This window comes from Cryptomeria japonica, chromosome 1 (genome assembly GCF_030272615.1).
Source record: "Cryptomeria japonica chromosome 1, Sugi_1.0, whole genome shotgun sequence".
In the NCBI taxonomy this organism is placed as follows: Eukaryota; Viridiplantae; Streptophyta; class Pinopsida; order Cupressales; family Cupressaceae; genus Cryptomeria; species Cryptomeria japonica.
The window spans coordinates 584820496-584842721 of NC_081405.1; the positions used below are offsets into that span (position 1 = coordinate 584820496).

The 22226-nt window shown below is 35.5% G+C and overlaps 1 protein-coding gene across 1 annotated transcript in view; it reads right to left on the reverse strand.

Annotated features, from left to right (window-relative positions):
* Positions 1-18044, reverse strand: part of LOC131027978 (monothiol glutaredoxin-S15, mitochondrial) — a 54342-nt gene extending 36298 nt beyond the window's left edge. Inside the window, exons 1-2 of the mRNA XM_057958083.1 lie at positions 17748-18044; positions 14173-14313 (exon numbers count right to left, since the gene is read on the reverse strand). Coding sequence (XP_057814066.1) covers positions 14173-14229 — 57 coding nt within the window. The 5' untranslated portion in view covers positions 14230-14313; positions 17748-18044. The remainder of the gene's footprint in view (positions 1-14172; positions 14314-17747) is intronic.
* Between the last annotated feature and the right edge of the window lie 4182 nt (positions 18045-22226).

Consider the following 22226-nt stretch of genomic DNA (forward strand, 5'->3'; position numbering starts at 1 on the left):
TAGGAGAAAAAAAGATTGTTGTCAAGACTTTGTTGCAAGAAGCAAGTTAATTTCATTGATGATATGGTGAACTTCATGTGTTGATTCAACATTTTGCATGGTCTCTACTTCTCATTTATTTTCATGTTGATTAGATGGACGAAAACTGATATGGATGATTGATGGTCAAACTCTTATGTTCACACTACTTGTATTTCATTGATTATGAAGTATATTGCGTAGTCAACTGAAATCATCTAGCCAAGCTTAACTTCAATAGCTACTTCTTCATTGATATGCATCGTCTTGATGGTGTCTATGTTCTTGGTAGTGATTTGAACACCATTAGCTATCCTTAGAAAATTGCACTAAACTTTGTAGAGTTGTTGCTTTGCCATGTTGCTTTGCATGGCAACGCAAAGTCTAGTTGAATTTCACTAAGTCATTCATAGTCTCTTACATTCCTGGGATTAGACTAGCTTGCTAAACCCTCATCCTTTTTATCTTTTTTTAAATTAAGTAAATTTCCACATTCCAGCAACATTCAAGTATCAACGTAAGTCCCCTTGTGATTCCAGCAATATCACATCAAACACATTGAGTCTATCCAAGAGAACGTCAAGACCTGACATTCGGGAACCTTGGAGTCATCCCATTTGATCACACAGTTTAGCACTTGGGAGTATTTTGTTCAAGAGAGGATAAGATACTTAGTATTTTATTTTGTGTTGCGTAGTGCATAAAAAGTTAAAACACATCAACAAGTTGTTTGTCTCAATCCAATACCAATGTTCCTACCTTTGTTTGGAATCATGCGTTAATGGGGGGAATGTTCGACTTGGAATATTACATCTAGATTAGAGAGAAAATATTGTATGTTCTATTAATAATGTCAAGTAGAGCAGTTTTGGTAATTCATAGGTAGTCGTCGGGTGGTTGAAGGGAAGTGACATATATAACCTAACGCAAAATTTTGCAATACAAATTCAGATCATTCAAAAATTATATATACCTTTAATTATTGTATCATTCATTATGTAAATCTGCAATTTCATGTCCCGCCATTTTAAGAATTGGACAAGAAATCTGAACTATAACATTATTGAAAATTAATGATAATTACACAAAATAAAAAGAATTTTTTTTAATTTTGATGTTGATATAGGTCGAACCCAAAATAGTAAGGACATTACCTTGGCCCAACAGAGTTTTCAAATGTGTCCACAAAAACTTCTTGCCTCAAAACATGTCCTACTTTTCTATTGAAGTGTATTTACAAAAACTTTCCAACTTTAGCTCTTTCACCTTTTAAAATTGTGGGATAGTTTCCATGGACACAAGATATACAAAGAAAAATTCCTATGTTCCTTGGGGATGCTACAATTTTTTTTAAGGCATAGCTGTCTAAGGGCATTCCAGTGTTGTCGAGGCAGCTCAAGAACATCCCCTAGCAACCCGTAAATTTGAAATGCCTTAGATGTTTCTGAAAGAGGAGGATGGATTGGGGAGTAGGAGATAGTCACACATCCTCAAGACAGTCAAGGGCCTCATATATCCCCTGACCATCCCAAAGACAGCCAGCCATTCCCACAACTATGCAAGTATTCTTTAAAAGGTCTAAAATTTAAAAATGATTGTTTTAGTTTTTATTTTTTGTGGCCCCCCACACTACACTTAGCTCTAAATCAACAAAAAAAGACATACTGAGCAGGGTTTGAAGGTGCAGCTAAGAAAATCAGCATTAGTTAGCAGTGAGGAGTGAGGTAGCAAGAGAAGTGGAAAAGGTTAAGTGATTGTTCCATTTGTTTTTAATTTTTAAATTTTATTTTCAAAGTTTAAAGGAAGAAACACAAGATTTTATTTTCTATTTATGAGTTTGCACTTTCATTGTTATTTCACAAAACATGAGCAGTAGCAATGAGAGTAGTGAACATGAGATAGAAAAAAATAAATCAAAATGTGAGCCTTCCAAGCTTAATTGGGGTGTGGAAGTGTTGTGGGTGAAGGGAAACAGCCATAAAATCCATTCGAATGCCCGCCACCATTTTAATACCTTATGCAAAAGGGTCCTTTTAACTCAAAAAACCCATTTTAAAACCTCATGCAAAGGGTCCTTTTAATTCCAAAAACCTCTTCTCCAATTTGTCACAACCCTAAACAAAGATAGAAAGAAAAGTTCAGTGGGTAGTAGAGTGTGGTTGTGTCATATTTGCAAAAATTAAATTTTAGAGTGAGCTGCACAAGCATGTATTCTCAGTGCCCTACAAGACATGGAGTGATGTGTCCAGATATAAAGGAGGATGAGAAGGTAGAGGTACATAGATTGCATATGGAAGTGGAAGTAAAATCTAAGGGTGTACCAATGCTAACACAATTTGCACAATCAACAATGTCTATGCCTTCTATGGTTAGTAAGTAGTGTTGATGTTTCCACAAGAGGAAAGAGATGGTCTAGTGCTAGTGGGAAGGTGGAGACAATAGTAAGTATGTTCATGCAAGCACAAGATGTGGTAGAGTCTTCAATTGCCAAATTTTTCTATGCTCATGACATACCATTCCAAGTAGCATTCTACTTACTTCAAACAAATATTCAAAGGTGTAGCTTCTATTGGTCCCTCAATCAACCCCCTTATAGAATATAAACTATGCACCACCCTCCTTGACAAAGAAAATTCTAAGGTGAGTTTGATGATAGAGGACATGAGGTGGACTTGGATTAGAATGAGTCCCTATTGTCATGGATGGGTGGACCGATATTAAACATCAACCATTCATCAATATTAGTCACATGTTCACTTAGCTTTTATTTGCTTAGAGCTATTGATTATTCTGGTAAGTGCAAGGATGCAGACTTCCAATACGGTTTTGTATTGGGATTGGTTGGCACATTCTATAGGGATATTCCCTCTATTCGTGGTATAGTCAACGTACAATTTTCTATGTAAGCCTTCATCAACAAGTCAATTTGTGGAACAATTTTCAATTATTTACATTTGGTGACAAGTCATAGAGAACATAGCCATTAGTCTTCTCTAGCCCATAGGAGCTCATCCATAGCAAGCAACATGGCTATTGCTACCTCTTCCTCAATTGCACTTCGATAGATCTGCAACTCCTCTTGGTCGCCCAAGTGCAGCCTTGCTCAACCCTAAAGGCATGACTTGTATCTATCACCCCAATGCCACAAAGGTCGATTATGCCACCTAAGCACCACCTAAATAGTGTTGGCCCCTCTACATCGATGCCGTAAGAAGTTATTTTTTTGAAGAGGCATAACTTTTCACCAAAGTATCAATTTTTCACATTCATATAAAAATTAAAAAGTTAGCTCCACACATTTCGCAATGGTAAAGGTGTTTTTTTCCAAATTCTGTTGTAAGTGCCTAATATTTCAATTTAAAGCCAAAATTTGCTCTTATTGTTTTACAAGCCATATCTTGTGCCCATAGTAATTAATTTTGGAGTTCTCATAGGCATTGCAAAGGCATTTCTAAGTACTACACATCCATCCATGTCATTTTTCATATTGCACCTTAAATATCAAAATTTTAGTTTGAAGTGATTTTTGTACTTTGGTTCATTTGTTCAAGAATTGTTCAAAATGGTGTTTAGTTTTGCTTGGAGAGGTTTCATTTTTAGTATTGATTCATATCTGGGAGGTTTCATTTTAGTATTGAGTCATATTTGGAAGATTCTAAGGCAAACTATTGTTGCACATTGTCCATTTTGCTCTATTGGTGTTTGTTGCTCTAATGGCAGATTTTGATTCATTTGAGCTTCTCACTCTTCATAATTATTCTAGATGGAGAATAAAGATGCAACAATTAGTTCTAAGGGTTTAGGTCTACATTGGGTGATACTCAACGTGATTTCAATAGGGAGTATGAGAGATTTGTTTACAAAAACAAACTTGATAAGGCTATGGGTTTGATAGCTTTACATGCCTCTAACAAATTGTTCCATATTGAGGATTGTACAACACCTAATGAGGTATGAGATAAATTCAAAGATCTATTTGTTACAGTTAGTGAATTTTTATGATTTGCAAATAGAGGGAGAATTAACTTCTCTTTCTCTTGATAAATTTCCTTCCATTGACGATTATTTGCTTAAATCAAATTCATGAAGTTTCCACAGTCCATAATGATTCAAAAAATTAACTTCCGGATTAGACCATGTAGATTTTAATTGCTAATGTTTCGGATCAAACTCTATTAAACATCATCAGGGCAAAAAGTAAATAGCTAGATTTTTATTGACATTTCTCTTCTCTAGCTATTTGCTTTATGCCTTGATGATGGATCATAGAGTTTGATCTGAAACATACGCAATAAAAAGCTACATGGTCTAATGCAGAAGTTAATTTATTGTATTTTCTTAAATTCAAATCTGAGGTAGTGGGAAAGATAAATATAATAAGGAATTTATATTCTTGATTTTGTTCTAAGTTACAAAAACCATATGTAGTTTTCTCTTCTTTTTATTCCACCATGGATGCTCTAGGTGATGCATTTACTATGCCTTCTTTTGAGATATTTTGTGACTATTTGACTAGAGAGCAAGCTAAGATTATCCGATTAGATGCACTTCCCAAGAGTCGGGCATTGGTAGTTAAATCACCCAAAGACAGAGACAACAAAAAACCAATATCTAAGACGAAATCTAATAAGCCTCTCACCTCTTCTAAAGACAATGCATCTAAGAAGTAAAAACCCACATGTACTTATCGCAAGAGAATTGGGCATGATGAAAATAGTTGTTACAAAAAATATATTGATGAGTCGAAGCACCTTATTCAAAATAACAATATCAAATTGCCTTAAAAACAATGTTATTTGATTTGCCTTTTTCTTCTACAGCATCATCATCTACATGGTTAGGGTCAACTGGAGTGGCAGTGGGATGGAAAAGATGAAAAGCAAGGCACTTTTTGCACCTATAAGTCCCAATCAAGGAGAATGCTTCTTGATTCTGGAGCTTCAAATCAAATGGCTTCATCACAAGGTATGTTCTCTTCATTTGAGCCTTGTACTTTACCATACATACTAATGGGGAACAACACATACATTTGTGTTTGTGGAAAAGGATCTATTGGCATGGGAGAAAGCACTTTCAATGATGTACTTTGTGTTCCATGCTTGTCAACAATTCTCTTTTCCATCTATCAAATTGTAGATAGTGGGGCAAAGAAGGCTATTGGATACACCTAATTATGTGATTATCAGAGACTTGGAGAGTAAAGAGATACACCTTTTTATATTTTGCCCTTGATGATATTGCAATTCCTTTGATTGATACTCACGCACATGAATCTAGTGTGAATTGTATTTCTAAGGTGAAGTTTGATCACTTAAACCTTGGTGTTCATTCATCCACTCCAGCTCTTGAGACTTCTTGTGAGCTTCCATCTCCTCTACCTCATGCTTATTCAAAGTTCAATGTTGCTATAACTTCCAGTACTTCAACTCAACAAGAAGTTTTTTGTCTTTCAAACTCAGCTTTATGAGATGACTTTTTGACACATATTGCAGATTTGTTTTGTCTCCCATCTTGAAAATTTGGACTACACACTTGAAGATATCCATTTCCTCTTTGATGATAATTACAACACACCTATTGTCACATCATCTTTCTCTTTGGAGATTGATCTTTATGAGTCTTCACAAGTGTCTAGATTGATTTCAACTCATTGCATTGTGACATCCTTTAATACCAACATGTGGACACTTGATCAGTTTTCAAAGGCATATATCATGAGACTTCTTCCCTCATCTCTCTTGGAAAGGCAATTTTTTCTACATACATCATTGGATTTATTTCTTCCCAAAGGGGAGAAATGTTATATGTCAATTTTAGACAGATTTCAACATTCATATTTGAGCATTCACCAGTGGCATAGGAGCTAATTCTTTGTGGGGGGGGGGGGTCTATAATCTCACTCTTTCTCTCCTACGAGGCAGATATCAATTGTCTATTTATTTTGGATGTATTCCTTTGGGGGTCATTTTAAGTCGTCCTATCATTTGTACATGTTTGTTTTCATTTTTTCTCTCTTTTAGAGGGACTTTTTCCTACAGAATTTTCTACTTAGCTCTATTTGTGTGAGACTTTTTGTACATGGGTACCTAACAAGGCCTAGTTGTCAAGATCCATCTTCATATTCTTGCATTTGTTTGTTCTTCCATAAGTTGCACTTGTGGAGGCATAATTAAGAGTGGGTGGGTGCTGGTGTGAATGGGGCATATTACCTAACCAGTTCCCATCTAGGTCCTATTAACACTTAACTAAGTTTACCTAGAGAACTTTTAGATTATCTACTTTATGTCTCATGTCATATGGTTGTGACACTCTCTTCCACCTTGCCTAGATAATCAAAGTTGCTCTTATACAATATGCACCCTATTCCATTGTATTGATTGTATAATCTAGAATTCATTTGTTAATACTGTTGTGACCATTTCACACATCGCCCCATTGCAAATGGGGACCCCTGCTTTTTTGCTTTCTAGGGTTTGTTTTTAGGTCTTTTAGGGTTTTGTCTGTTAGCCTTTAGCTCTCAAGTGTCGCCAAGGGGATCACCTAGATAGCAGGTTCTGCTTGAGTGAGGTCAAGTTGATGAGTGATGAAGTCTGGAATGTCCTGATCCTGAAATTTGGCTAAGTCTGGAATGTCTTGATCCTGAAATTTGACTAAGTCTGGAAAACTGAAAATCCTCCAAAAACTAGATTTTGCAATATAGCTCCTGGAGGTCTGAAACCACTCTCAAACATCCTGAAAGTATATATGGAATATAACTTAAAGTATAAGTGACATTTCACTTATACTTAAATGTTATATTCCATAAAATGATCCTGATGGAGAGGTCAAAAGGTCAAATTTCGCTCCTGACCCTTCCAGAGGGTCCAAGGCGAATTTCGCTCCTAACCCTTCCAAAGGGTCTAGAGCGAAAATCTCCATAAGACATTCTAGTTTGACCCAAACTTAGAACCAACTCGTTCTCAGGCATCTTTGAGGGCAAAACACTTGTTTGGATGGAAAAATGTGAAAATGAAGTCAGGATTTTGGCCAAAATTAGGAATTTCGCTCCTGACCCTTCCAAAGGGTCCAGAGCGAAATTCATCATAAACTTCATTTGCCACCTTGTTTGGGCTTGAAACCTTGTTCCTAACTTGTAAAATGATCTAACCTTGCCTTGTGAAATGGTTTGAGACTTAAAAAACTGAGCAATTTAGCCTGGAATGAAGATTTTGCTCCTGACCCTTCCAAAGGGTCCAGAGCGAAAATCTTATTTGAGCTTATTTGTCACTAATTTTGGCTAAATTTTTAGGTGCAGGGTCTCTTGGAATGAAGATGGGACATCATTTGAAGATTTGGAAGCATGCAAAATGATGAGTTTTGGACAAGGAAGGAAAATTCGTTCCTGACCCTTCCAGAGGGTCCTGAGCGAAATTCCCAATAGCTCTCATGTTGAAATGAAAAAGGTCAAAGCATAGGCATGAATGGAAGAAGAATAGCTTGTTTTTGCCTCCTGAAGAAGTTTCAACTTTAAAGAATGAAGGATTTTGCTTAAAACCTAATTTTCGCTCCTGACCCTTCCAGAGGGTCCAGAGCGAAAATCTCTATGAGAGGTATTTCTTGCCTTATTTGGTCAAATTGAGAAGTCTAAGGCATCATGAAAGGAAGAATGAGCATATTCAAACCCTTAGGCATGTTTAGAATTCATTGAAAAGTGACGGAATTGAGCCAAATGGTGAAATTCACTCTTGACCCTTCCAGAGGGTCCAGGGCGAAAATTCTAAAAACTATCTTTTCTTCCAAAGTTTGGCCAAAGATAAGCCTAGGCATGGGTTTAAAACGACATTTGGATTGCCTTAGAGTGGAAATGGATTGCCATGAATGCAAGTTTTGAAGCCAAGGAAGAAATTCGCTCCTAACCCTTCCAGAGGGTCCAGGGCGAAATTTCTAAATTCTCCCTCTTTCTTGCAAATTTAAGACAAAATCTTGCTATTAATGATTTGGATGGTAGAGAGGCATGATGTTCTTTGCCTTAGAAGGGATTTCAAGTTAAACGCATGAAGAAATACGCCTGAAACCATAGTTTTAAAACTCGTGGACTCGCCACGGACTCGCGAGTCCATGGGAGCCACGAGTCAACTCGCCAAGGACTCGCGAGGCGAGTCCTGGCGAGTCCATCTGAAAGACTCGCGAGTCTTTTGCAAGGACTCGCGCGAGTCTTTTGCATGGACTCGCGAGTCTTTCAGATGGACTCGCGCGACCCAGAAAAAATGTCATGCAAGCTTTAAAATTGAGTTTAACATGTGAAAAAATTTGGTCTCTCCGTTAGGATTCATATATGGAATATAACATTTAAGTATAAGTGACATTTGAGTTATATTCCATATATACTATCAGGATGTTTCAGAGTGGTTTCGGACCTCCAGGAGTTATAATGCAAAATCTAGTTTTTGGAGGATTTTTCAATTTTCCAGACTTAGTCAGATTTCAGGATCAGGAAGACATTCCAGACTTAGCCAGATTTCAGGGCATTTGAAGATCAGGATGACATTCCAGACTTTAAGTTATATTCCATATATACTGTCAGGATGTTTGAGAGTGGTTTCGGACCTCCAGGAGTTATAATGCAAAATCTAGTTTTTGGAGGATTCTTCAATTTTCCAGACTTAGTCAAATTTCAGGATCCTTCGATGATGCCCCTTGACCCCAACTTGGGGGCGTTGCCCCCAAACCCCCGTCGAAAAATATAGGGGGAAATTGCGCCGATGGAAGTAGGGAAAATTTAACCTCCAAGTCTGATTAAGCTCCATATAAAAGCATAATTAGCATTGAAGAAATCTTGGTATTATACATTTTAGAGTTGAAAGTTTGAAACTATGAGTATGTGACATGTGTAATGTTTCAATTATGGCTCTTATGTTCTCTAAATGCATTAATTTCTTTATGTTTTTTTGTAAAACTACGGTTTTTTTTTTTGCCGAGTCCTTGCCGAGTCTTTCACGAGTCCGAGTCCGAGTCCAAATTTTTGGTTTGCCGAGTCCGTGGCGAGTCCGAGTTTTTCAACTATGCCTGAAACTCAAAATTCGCTCCTGACCCTTCCAGAGGGCCCAGGGCGAAAATCATAAAATCAACATATTCCTTCTAAGTTTTTGCTAAGGCAAGGATGCACTAAGGTAGAAATGACCTTTAAGACCATTAATGAGTAATTGTTTGCTTCAAAACTTGATGATTCTAGGCCAGAGAGGGAAAATCGCTCCTGACACTTCTAGAGGGTCCAGGGCGAAAATTTGAAAAACCCCTATTTTACCTTGCAGGAACAAGCCAAACTTGGGTGGAGTGAATAAGGAAGAACATTGCCTAGCTAAGAGTGAAAGATTCAACAAAAGTTGATAAAGGAGTAAGCCTAAGGAGGAAAAATCACTCCTGACCCTTCCAGAGGGTTCAAGGCGAAAAAACCTAAATCCACCTTTTTCCTCCTAAGTTGAATGAAACTAAGCCTGGAATTCAGTGAAAGAACCTATTTGGAATGCCTTGAAGAGGTTTTGAACTTTAGAAAATGAAAATTTTGAGCCCAATTATGAATTTCGCTCCTGACCCTTCCAGAGGGTCCAGAGCGAAATTCCCCTAAAAGCACTATTTCCTTCAAAATTTTAATGAGATAACTCAGTGATGCAAGGAAATGGACCCTGGAGATTGCATTGGAAGAGTTCAATGATCAAGCTAAGGTAAATTTTGGCCTAAATTGAAAAAATCGCTCCTAACCCTTCCAAAGGGTCCAGGGCGAAATCATTAGGAAGCTTCATTGAGCCTTGATCAAACCATAATATTCCTAAGCTAGCCCACAATTCTCACTAAATTTGCCAAATTCAAGACATTTGGGAGGATAAAGCAAGTTCGCATGAATTAAGGCATTTGCAATTGAATTAATTAAATTTTAAGTCTTAAAATAAATAAAAAATTCCCCTTGGAAGCCTTGTAATTAATTTTAAAATTTAAGAAATCAAGGTGAGCGCTCAAACTTATTATTTTATCTTTTTAAGCAAGTCAGCCATCCTTTGAAAAGGATTTTGTTTTATTTTATTGCTAATTTGCTAGGTCGGCCTCAACAAGGATTAGGGTGAGCGCCCTATATAAGGGAGATGCATTGTGGTGAATTCAAATCATTCATTCATTATTCACATGCGAATTTGGGGAGCAGATTAGAAGAGCGAATCCTAGCTGAGTTGGAGGCGAATTTCTTGCTAAGATTGGAGGCTAATTTCCAGAAATTGTTGAGTGGTTGGAGGCTAGTGGAAGGCGAAAGGGCTAATTGAGGCATATTTCATCCAAAAGAAGGCCAGAAATTCAATCTTTTTCCAGCAAATTTTGAGCTTCTTTCTTCCATTTTTTCAAGGTTCATAGTTAATCATTCAAGGAGGAGGTATGAAGAATCATTTTTTTGAAGTTCTTATTCAAGACTTATTGTGATTTCATAGCAATTTTGTAAAGTCTAAGTCTTGAAAATCCAATTTCCATTCATAGTTAATTTGAAAATGTATAATTCTTGATTTATCATGTCTTTTTCAAATTAATATCTTAAGTTATACCCTTGAAAGGTCTTAAATTTCATGCTTTAAGGTATGATGCTCAAAGACTAATTTTAAGATTTTGTGTAGGTTTCAAATAACCACCCAAAGCCGGAGGATCTATTACTTAGCAGACTCTCAACGAAGAAGATCGGGCAAGGACAAGGGCGACCTCCTCCCGTCTAGCATCGACAAGGACGGCCTTCTTCGATCAAGCATCATCAGGAATAGCCTCTTCCAATCCAGCATTCCAAGGCGAAGTACATCATCATCCTGCACATCAAAGACAAAAGAAGTCAGAGCAAGGGTTCGTTGAAGAAGCAGATAGTTTCAGAGGAATTAATTAAAGCTAGCTTCTCAGCATCATCGAATTGGATATCTACCAAGTTGCAAGTATCAGACAAGGTGGCATCCTAGTCATCACTCCTCCAGTCGGATTGGTCCACCTCAGCATGTCCAGATTCAATGTACCTGACTCATTAAAGGTGGCACAAACTTCGATGTACCTACCCCCTCCATTCATTGGTCAAATATTCCAAAGAAGACATGTGTCCAATTAATACAATTATTTCATTGGTCAGAATTGAGTTTGTTGTAACAAAACCCTAATTAGGGTTTCATTGTAAAATCTTGGCCATTGATCTCAAATTGATCTTAGCCATTGAATTGTATTAAGGGCACTATATAAGCCCCGGCTCTTCATTTGAAAAAGCTGATAGAAAGTAGTTAGTGAATAGTGGAAAATAGTGGGTAAATAGTTAGTGAATAGTCAGTTAATAGTATAGCAATTAGAGTAGAGTAGAGAGAGAAGGCAAAGATTGTTGCCAAGATGTTGTAAAAGACTTGTAAAACTTCATTGAAGAAATGGTGAAATCTATGGGTCGATTCAACAATTTGCATGGTCTCTATACTTCTCAGATTTGATTTCATGTTATTAGATGAGTGGAAGAAATGTGTTTGATTGATGGTGAAATTTGTATTTCCATACTACTAGCAGTTTGTTGATTGCAGACTTGCCTTGTGTAGTCAACTGGAATCATTCAGCTTAAGCTCAACTTCAATTGTCGCTTCTTCACTGATATGCATCAGCTTGATGGTGTCTATGCCTGTAGCGATGATCTGAACATCATAAAGCTTTCCTCCGAAGATCGCACTAACCTTGTGGAGATGGTCCTGCGATGTCAAAACAAGACTTAGTTAGAATTTCATCAAAGATCAATCATTTCTCCTACATTTCTTAGTATCAGAATTAGATCCTTTCCTCGACCTCGTCCTTTTTCCTTTTTTTCAAATCTAAGCCAGTAAAATCTTGTGATTCCAGCAAATCAAACGTTTAGGTCATCAAGTGTAAGTCCCCTTGTGATTCCAGCAAAATCACATTATACCACAAAGAGTTTATCCACACGTAGAGATCCTACATACAAAGAACCTTGAAGTCATCCCGATTGATCCTTTTCGCAACATCTTCAGCATTCGGAGACTTTATTCAAGAGAGGATAAGGTACCCTTTAGGTATTTTATTCTATGTTCGCATGTGCATAAAAAACACATCAACAAATACCCTCTTGTGGAAGGTTGTTTTTGGTTTTGTAGGTGATCCTAGCTGTTTGAGTCTATTGTGTGACTATTACAAAAATAAAAATAACATTTGAAATAGTAGAAGGAATATATGTAATAAAATAGAACACAAATCACACAACACCAAGGTTTCTCTAGAGAAAGCCAATGAGGTGAACAACTCCAGTAAGAGTATGCTAGTAGCATCCCATTACTAATTGTTGTGCTGTTACAAGAGATAAAATTGTCAATAATGGCTTGCAAAGATCTTCTTAGCTATACATTGTGTCCTTTACCTCCAGTTTGTTACTGTACAACAATTATCTGCAACTCTCTGTTTCTTCTCAAGCTATCCAATCACCTAACTAGCTTCCTCTCAGCCTGATATACTTCCCAACTTGCCTCTGCTAAAGGATAGCATCACTTGGCTTCTTGCTTCCCTTCCTTCTTCCCCATCAAAGGCGGATGGCTAGCATAGGTGGTGACCGTCATGTATCCAACTACCAAGGCACTCAAGAATCCTATGCACCAATAGTCTGCATGAGAATAAAACACGCAAAACGGTCTGTCAATGCGGACAAAGAGATATAACCCTAACCAAGAAGAAAAAATGAGCCTTCACATCCCCAAATTGGCTGCCAACTCAACAAAACAGTTTGGCACAATAAAGGAATCAAGCACTGCCTGATCTGACATCTAGATGAGGACCAAAATGCTGCTCAAATAAGGTCAACTACCAGTCCAAACTGCCTACTGACTTCCAACTGCTGATATAGATATCCCAGACTACCCTGTAGCAAGCATAAATAAACAGCCAGCTCTATTTGCATCACGTTGACATTTTGATTGCCACAAAACACATCTCGAACCATGCCTCAAACACACACACTGTTGTTAATCATTTCCAACAACTATAGCACCTTTCGAGTTGCCTATAACAATCTGTGACATGCCCATAACAGCCTTTCCAATGCCTGTACCAACCCCCTAGACACTTGTAGCAACTTACTACAGCCATGCCTGACTGAGAACCTTGTAGATCCAGGCAACCCAGGCATGTTTTCCAATCAACACTCATCAAAATTTATAGACAGATTGAGGCATATGCTAAGATATCAAAGCTACCAAATGAGGCTTTATAAGTGCTTCGTAGGCAAGCTCATCTTATCCCAACTTCACTAGGCATAATCTCAGTTATATAATTCAAATGGGTTAATCTTTGATGACTTTCCCAAAAAAGTGCACTGGAAAACATTGAAACAGATTGTGTATCTGTAAAAATTTCAATGGCACTTTCAATTATGGCTTCACTATGTAAAGAATGACAACTTACTTCTGGCCATATCTACAGAGATTGCAAAGGTTGGATAGTTAACAGAATATCAACTCCAACATGCTGCTTTCATTTCAAACACAGCCTCCTCTGCAGGAATTAATATTTTACAGGTGCACTTCTAAGCAGTTGTAAAGCAGCATGCAAATCAATTTGTTTGAGAAAGATTCTCAGAGCCAACACTATTTCATAATCCTACATTAAGCCACAACTAAGTACATCAGCATTTCATTAGCCGCCTTGTATAGAACAAAGAAATTGAGCTTTGTCTGCCCAGTGCAGGACCAAGTAACAAATATGTTCTCCAAGCACCAAATAAAGAAAATTTTATAAACAAAAAGGCCTTTAAGCGAAGGGGAGAGAAAAAATATCCATATGTTTACATTGGAAGTCAGTTAGATCATCACTCAATTAAGTGAGTGATCATGTCCTCTTAAATGTATTACTGTTTACATAAAGCATAGAAGATCAAACAAGTTATATCAGGTATACATCTGTATTTGACACAACAGAAGCCATAGAACAACAAGTCAGACATACAAGGTTTATTAATATTTTGAGTCTTGAGTTATCAATATGAAAATAACAAAGTAAATATGAAAAAAAATTAAAATGTTTAATCTGATGGTCCAAACTCATATTGTTATATGGCAGGCCCTTCCCTAATGGCTTATTGAACAAGAATTGATGTAGACCACAAGAATAAATCAAGCTATATCTTACAGATGAAGAAGCAGCTAACTGTGATCTCTGAAAAGCCTGCAAGATGCGGTGAGCCATTCTCCCAACCCAATCAAGCTCGCTAAAAAGTACTTTTCCTTGATCCTTCAAAATTCTTCAAGGAATGCAGTTGTAAGCTATTTCCTGCAAGCAACGGCAGATGAGTTACACAAATGAACTGTTAACATTAAGTCATTTTGCTGTAACATAATCATTCTCAATGTAATCATTTTCGACCACATATGTTGAGATTTGATCCAAGTTTTTCCCAACATAAGTTCAAAAGTAATAGAGTTAAGAGGAAAATGTAAATCAATAATCAAGCAATCTGGCAGCCAGCACTAAATCATCAACATTGTGAAATCACAAAGCATATAATATGGATTGTGGCATTACAAAATGCATAACAACTGCACAGTTCCATGCATTATTTAAACATAAATACTAAAAGTCAGTGAAAAGAAAGCATAAGATAAAGAAATGAAATGATATTGAACATCAAAGCAAGTTATTTAAGCAGATATTGCATGTAAGATATTGTTGTTGGGTAAAGTAGATTGTGCATACAAGAAATTGTCATCAGGTGAAGTAGATTGTCCATGCAAGAGATTGTCACTGATTTTACGTAGGTTAAATGGTGAATTAAGCATAATAATCATAACATACTACTTAGTCTTACACTAATTAGACATTAGTTACAGGATATTATTTAGTTATGGGATGATTGAACCTGGAGATAATCCTCTTTTGAGGGATGGATGGCATTTGGATGGAATTGTGGAGTGACTTACGAATGGCAATATAACTTTATGTACTTAAATTGAGTACTCCCATTATTTATTTCTTGATATACTCAAACACAAATCGCTTAAAGGATCCAAAAAATGTCCAATCAAAAGGTTAGAAGCACAACATCCATACAGAAATGATAGGGTGTGGCTGTAGTGTAGCTGTTTCTTAATTAATGAAATTTAAAATCAGTAAAGATCTCTGGAAAATCTCGCTCTGTAATTTTCTTTCTGAGGTTTTCTTTCCTCCTTTTTTGTGTGATGTTTTATGTTGGAGTACTTTCAAAAAAAAACTGAATCAATTTCGTGCCTATGATTTATTATCTTTGCTTTTGAGTCAGATTTGCACTTATTATTTAAATCAGATCTGCACTTCTGATTCCCAAATCCCCCCCCAAATGAGGTTCTCTTCTCCCTTTTATATCTCATGTTTGAGGGGTCACAACTTTTCATTCCATGTCTTTTGACCATTCATTAACTTAATTAAATTTTAATTATATTCTTTTACATTTTAATTTAAATATAATTTTTTATTCTTTTGAATTTTAATTTTATTATTATTATTTACTATTAAATTCTATTTCAAAGTGGGGACATTACAGTTCTACTATCCTTTCTTGAATCTATGGCAGTACCGGTAGGTTGATACGGCAATTTTTTTCCCCCTAGGTACGACACGTTTGTGTACAGTGTGTATGTGTATGTGTATGTGTATGTGTATGTGTTGTAATGTCCCTATTTGTGAATACCCTAATTTAGCCCTAAATCACAATTCCTAAATGAGCAAGAGCAGGGTTAGAGATATCTTCCTAAGCTGAGATTACTCTTCCTAAGCAATCATTACTCAACAAATTTTATTTTATTTTAAACTATATTATTTATAGCTTTGAAATGCAACAAGTTGCATATAAATGTATTTAAGCTATCTACACTAATTATACATTATTTAACCTCTTTCCAAGTGAGCTCATTGAATTACGAGCAACTTGCACCAAAAAAGTAAGGAAAATGCAAAGACTAGTGAGAAGAAATTATGTGACCCTTCTTTACTAAATTATACACATCATTTTAAATATTTTTAATGAAGCAGTAAATATTTATTGCTACAAATAAAGCAAAATTATTTTTCACTCTTATTAAGTGAGAAGTTTGTCACACGGAGCATAAATCTGACGTGCTGAATTCAATCTTTGAAACATTTAGAAGTAGCTTGTAACCCCCAACACAATGTTTTAAGAAAACAAAATTTGTCTTCAATATTCAATGTTATTCTGCCAGTATTGGGGGTGCAAACCAAAGTGCTTTGAGAGTTTTCCTGTGTAATCTTGATTTTAAATCATGTATTCTTTGGAATTCGGTAAGATCACAAAAGGGTTTTATAGAGGTGATTGTTATTGCTACATGATTGATGACAGTGTACTTTGAGGAGTAATCTGGAATTTGTTAAGAGAGAGACAAGATCTAGCAAAGCTATAATGTTTGCCATAGTTTGGACTGGAGGTTTATGGGTTTCTACTGTATATACATGCGGAATTGGTAAACTCATTGTATTGTGGTTTATCATAATTTTCAAAATGTAAATCTAGGATCCATCTCTCAATTAACACCCTCTAGCTTACACTATATGATGGCTACCAAAGGTTGTCCCATAGAACCTCTTGCATGCCATCAAGGTCCTATGGTTTGCAACCTATGATAGTTACCAATGGTATTTTACAGGCATTGGAAACAAAAATTCTGCTTAAGGTGCTAAAACCTTTCAGGGGTGCATAAAAAATAGATTATAGAGGACTCTTTGTGTGGCTTGCAATGAAAAACAACACTAAGCGAAGAAATCTGGATGATCAGAGACCAGAAGAGACAAGTGCGTGCAAATTTTTTGCATACAAAATACGAATCAAATTTTTAGAGAGAGAATTCTTCTTTGCAATTGCAAAACCCTCATAGTTTAAGGATAGGCCTGTCAAACACAATCATGTCTAGAATTGCTTCTAAAAGGATGTTGAATCATTCCAAATTGATGCACAAGCAGAGAAGCTAGCTCTTTTTGTCTATGAGGAGATTATTTCTCAAATGTAGCACCCCTGTTTTTGTTGAAGTAACATAGATGCATGGCTTCAGAAAAAAAAGTAATCATATCAAAAGAATATTGATACCTAATTGTACCACCGAGTCCTAATCATGTAACCAGCCATGTGAGAGGATGTACCCATCTGAAAAACCAATCTGTTTGTCACTTATTCAACATAATATTTATAAAATTTAGTCGTTTTGTGTTACACCAATCCCTTGCCTTGTGAAGCTCAGTGTTTGAAGTACAAGTGCCAGTATAATGGCACAAAACTGTGAAGAAATATGCTGTACAATGTATAAGGTTTGTGAAGAAGTATGTGATAAGTTTATAAGTTTAACAAATGAAGATGGTCCAATCTCTACTATTCACCCGATGTGAAAATTGCAGCAGCTGGTATCCAATCAATACTAACTTAATAACTCTGTCAGTGAAATTGTCACAAAAATAACCTCAAGAAGAAGGAAAACAAAATAAACAAAAATTTAAAACCACCAAAAAAAAAATTCATTTCACAGTTATGTAAATAAAATCTAACACTAGGTATTACAATAATATCATTTATTTAAAAAACCCATAGATAAAACCACAGAATCAAGGCCATTCATTTAAAAGATAACAACAGAATTGTTTTAGAACGAAATAAAATACAACAAAAATGATCGGGCCATGTACAGATTCCCCATAAAAAATCAACAAAACCATGCCAAATGACCTACCCCAAGATTCTGCGCAAACTGTGTTGTGCTGTCAACAAAGCTGATGAGAAAAAATAGGCAGAGTCTGCAGGAAAAATATTTCGAAACCCTACCACAACAGAATTTTTTTACACTGAGACGAACAAAAAACCACTCTCCCTTCACCTGCTGCTTCAATCCGTTCACAGTAAGCGAAACTATCGGGGTTTAAGAGACGAGATTTTGGCAGCCTTTTAAAAACGAAAATATAAGGAATGTTTCACCTACTGAAAATTATTTTTTTCCGACGATCCGGGTAAACTATAGCCTATTAATAATTTATTTTGCCACGTTTTGTAGCGATATAAGTGGTTCCATGGAGGGAGCTTTTGAACATTAGCAAACGTATTCAAGTGTAAAAGGTAACAATTAAATAATAATTAAAAATAAATAAATTTTGAAGATTTCGTGTTGTACTAGTGTATATGTAATTGAAGTTAATTAGGTTTGAAATTAACGTCTATTTTTGAAAACTTTTATTTATTTTAAATTGATATTATATTTTTAAGGAAAATTAAGTTATAATATGACTTTACAAGATTCAATTATGGGCAATTTGATCAAAAAGATAAGATTGTCAAGTCAATTAAAGAAGATTAATCAATTATAGTTTATCATATAAAATCATAAAAAAAAATTCCATCCTAAGTATAAGTAACAACATTCAATTGTTATTATTTGTTTTTCCAGTTTTGTGTGTTTTTCTTTGTGGTCTTTGTGGTGTCCTGAACTTTAATGCTTTACTTTTTAACAGCTTTGTAAGGGGTTTCGGGTCCCCATAAAACCTGTTTTTGCTTAATCAAAACATTCAATTGTTATTATTACAAATTTCACTATAGTTGTCAATTTAAAAAGTTGCATCAGAGAGTGAGATAGCAAAAATATTGGCATTCTCCCTAGCCACCTCTAGGTTAATCCCATCTAAACATATGTATCTTTCTTTTTGAGACCCATATCTTTTAAGAGATTCTCAAAATACTATTTTTTGTTCTTTTTTTCTTGAAACTGCATATAATGTTCAAAGAACTTGTCATTAGATTGCTTAACATTATGAGGCTAGCACTAAGTAAGTTTTATTTCTAATCTCTTTATAGAAGCTTGTTCTTCATCCATAAGTTTCAAGAACTTATCATTGGATATCTAAATCATCATGGTAACCTTCATCACAACATGATAAACTATGATTCCTCTAGAAGACTCTATAAGGTGTCTCCTCTTGCCTTGAAATATATCCTCATTTTTCAATTTTCATAATAGCCATAAAAACTCAATGAATAAAAAAACCAAAAGGAATTGCATTTATTGTACATAACCAAACATGGTTTCGTGCTAAGAAAAGTTATTCCTATTATCCTAGCCCTTAATATTAGATAAATACAAGGATCAAATAGTTTTGACAAAGTCAACTTCTATTTTGAAGGATCAAGAAGTCTCATGAAGAAAAAAAATTGCTAGAATATTATTTGAAATCTTTTCTTGTAAAATATGAGCTCTTACTTTTTAGACATGCACATTTGAGTAGGTGAAAATGGGGTGGGTCTAGAAATTATCCCATTGGCTTGGGAATATTGTCTACCACTTGTCAATCATATAAATTTAGATTCTCACCAAAATTAAAAAAATATAAATAAAAATTGGAGGGAAAATGAAGTTTATTTGTTGTTACATTTGTAAACATTCTATCAACACTACACAAATTTATTTTATGTATTTTTAAGTTGTAAAGCTTTTAGATAAATTTGTGTCAAATTTTGAAAGAAATTTTAATATTAACTAGGCATTTGAAGAATCATTCCTTTGTTTTTGTAGACACCTAAAATTATCCTGTTTAATTAAATAATATTTTTATTTATTTAATTAATTCATTTATCCTCTTCTAGCCCCTTTCCTCATTTAAATAAATATTTTTATTTATTTAAATTATCTTTTCTCCTAAATTAAATAAATATTTTATTTATTTAATTGGTCCCACTTCCTCTATTAATTAAATAAATCTTTATTTATTTAATTAATTCATTAGCTTATTTGCACTATGACACATGTCATTTATCTCTTAATTTTCCTTTACCTGCCCCCTTCATTATTTTATTATTTCTTCTACCTACCCTTTAATCCTAGCCGACCATTTATTTCTTTCACCTCTTAATCTTATCCCTCCATTTTCTAAAGCATCTTCTATATAAGAGGATTCTCTCATCGCTCTCAACCTTAATCAACACCTTATACAACTATCAAGCCTTTTTGCAATCAAGCGACTTCACAACAACAATTTGTTCTATGTTGAGCTCTTGTGCACATACAAAATCTGAGAGCAAATGTATCAAACAAGATCAATGGAGATAGGAGACAATGGAGATTGAAACCCTACTTGGCATGTGAATGGTAATATTGTTTCATTTGTTGATTTGCATGTTCTTAGGTATCTTCATTGGTGTATGGTGAATGTTTGGTTGTAGAACTAGGGTTTATTGTGGCTGGATCTTTGTGGTTTTACAATAGTTTATCATCATCATTTTTCATGGAATACATTTTGGCACGCCCGATGGGACTCTTGTCCCCTTGTTTCTAACTTTTGTTGGTTGTTTTTAGCTTTTTTGTCGAATTGTAGGTCAGATCAGCGACGATTTCAAATTATTGCGGGTCTGCAACTTTTATTTTTGCATCTGTGATCACAAATCACATCTGTGTCATATATTTCAACGTTTATGTTTTCTGTTATTTTCTTGCAGATTCAGGAATCTGTTTTCGCGTCTAGGTTGTATATTTCCATGTTTTTGTGCAGAATCGCATCTAGGTTTCGTATTTCCGTGTTTTTATTTTTCTTCTATGTTTTGCAGGTTCAAATCTGTATTTTCGCATCTGTGTTTGGTCTTTCCGCGTCTCCAACAAGAAATTGTGTCTCTGTTAGTTCTTTCTGCGTTTCTATTTTTTGTTTGTTCTTGCAGGTTTAGGTTCACGGTATTTTCGCGTATGCATTCAGGTTTTTTGCGTATGAGTTATATTTACACATCTGCATCTAGTATAACCGTGTTTTTTATTTGCAGTTTTTATTTTATTTTTTATTTTAGAGTTTTTAGATCTGGTTTTTTGCCTAACCCCTTGCTTGAACTAACAAGTGGTGAAGTTGTCTTGAAAAGAAGAAAACGTATTGTTGAAGGCCCCTTTTCACATTTGGATTTGGATTTCTAAAATTTACCTAACTAGTGTGCTTGCAGGTGGGGGTAATTTATCAAAACTACTAATCATTTGTTGTAGGGGTAGTCTAGTTGTGTGTCTTTGATTTTTAGTCTAATTAGGGTTACATCTTTTTCATTTGGGGTTAAAGAACTTGTTTGAAGTGTTTGGTGTGTTTTGCACATTTTATATTTATAACCCTAGAGGTGATAACAAAAGTATCCTCTCCCCTCGCCTACCATTGGATCTTGGGTGTAAAAGAAATTGTTATCATTTTCTATTTAGGTAGGAGGGCCTATCTCCCAGGTAGCCCATAAGGCCAAGTGAGAGATAACGACCCAAGCAATACTTCTTATGTCCGCTATATAAATTAATACGTTAGGCGAAAGTCATGATGACTTGGTGACATGTATCTACACCGACGGTTCTTCCTAGTATCCACACATGTTGGATGCGTTAAAAATCCTCTTTGGGGATTAGGAGTGGGTTCTTAAATGAGCTACCATCGCATGGATAGACACCAGGGACCACAGAAGTTCCCCCACTAAACACCTTTTGTTTTAGAGGCTAAAAATCCCTACATTTGATGGTTCAGGGAGTGCAAATCGTACCCTATAGATATCGCTCATGTACCCTTTCATGTTGAGACAAGAATCCCTCATTTTATCTTTGGTCTTTTCAGGTGAGAGAATCTGGTATGCCTAAGAAGTGAGTGTCATGGTGGGGGAGCCAGTGCTACCAGAATCTCTAGTTGTTCACTTGTTTGAGGTATTTCTATGTTGCGGGGGCTCCATTAAATGGTTTCTCTTTCCAGCCTAGGTTGTGCATGTTTTCAAGTGTCTTCAATTTGTGCTTTACCAGTGGAAATCTTTTAAACGTGCACAAAAAAGTTTGGACAAAAACACCTTCATACATTGTGCCTTCATTTTTATTGTGTTTTCTTGTCACAAGACATTCAACAATTACACATTTGGACAAATTCAGGAAATTTTCTCAAAACCGCATCTATGACAGTTAAAATCACGTGTGTATTAAAGAATGAACATTGTCAAAATCAATAGTAAAAACCACATTTATGACAGTTTAAACAGTGTTTGTGATTTAAAACTATGTATGGGTTTCTTTAAATCGCGTTTATGCAAAAAGCAATCACCAGCCATTAGGAAACCGCGTTTGCGCAAAGCAGAAACGCATATGTGTTTCAGAGAACAAATTTTTGCAAAAGTTGTCAAGGAAAAATGTGCTTAGGTTTTGAGATTCAAAGAGCTTCCAATGAAGCTTCTTTTT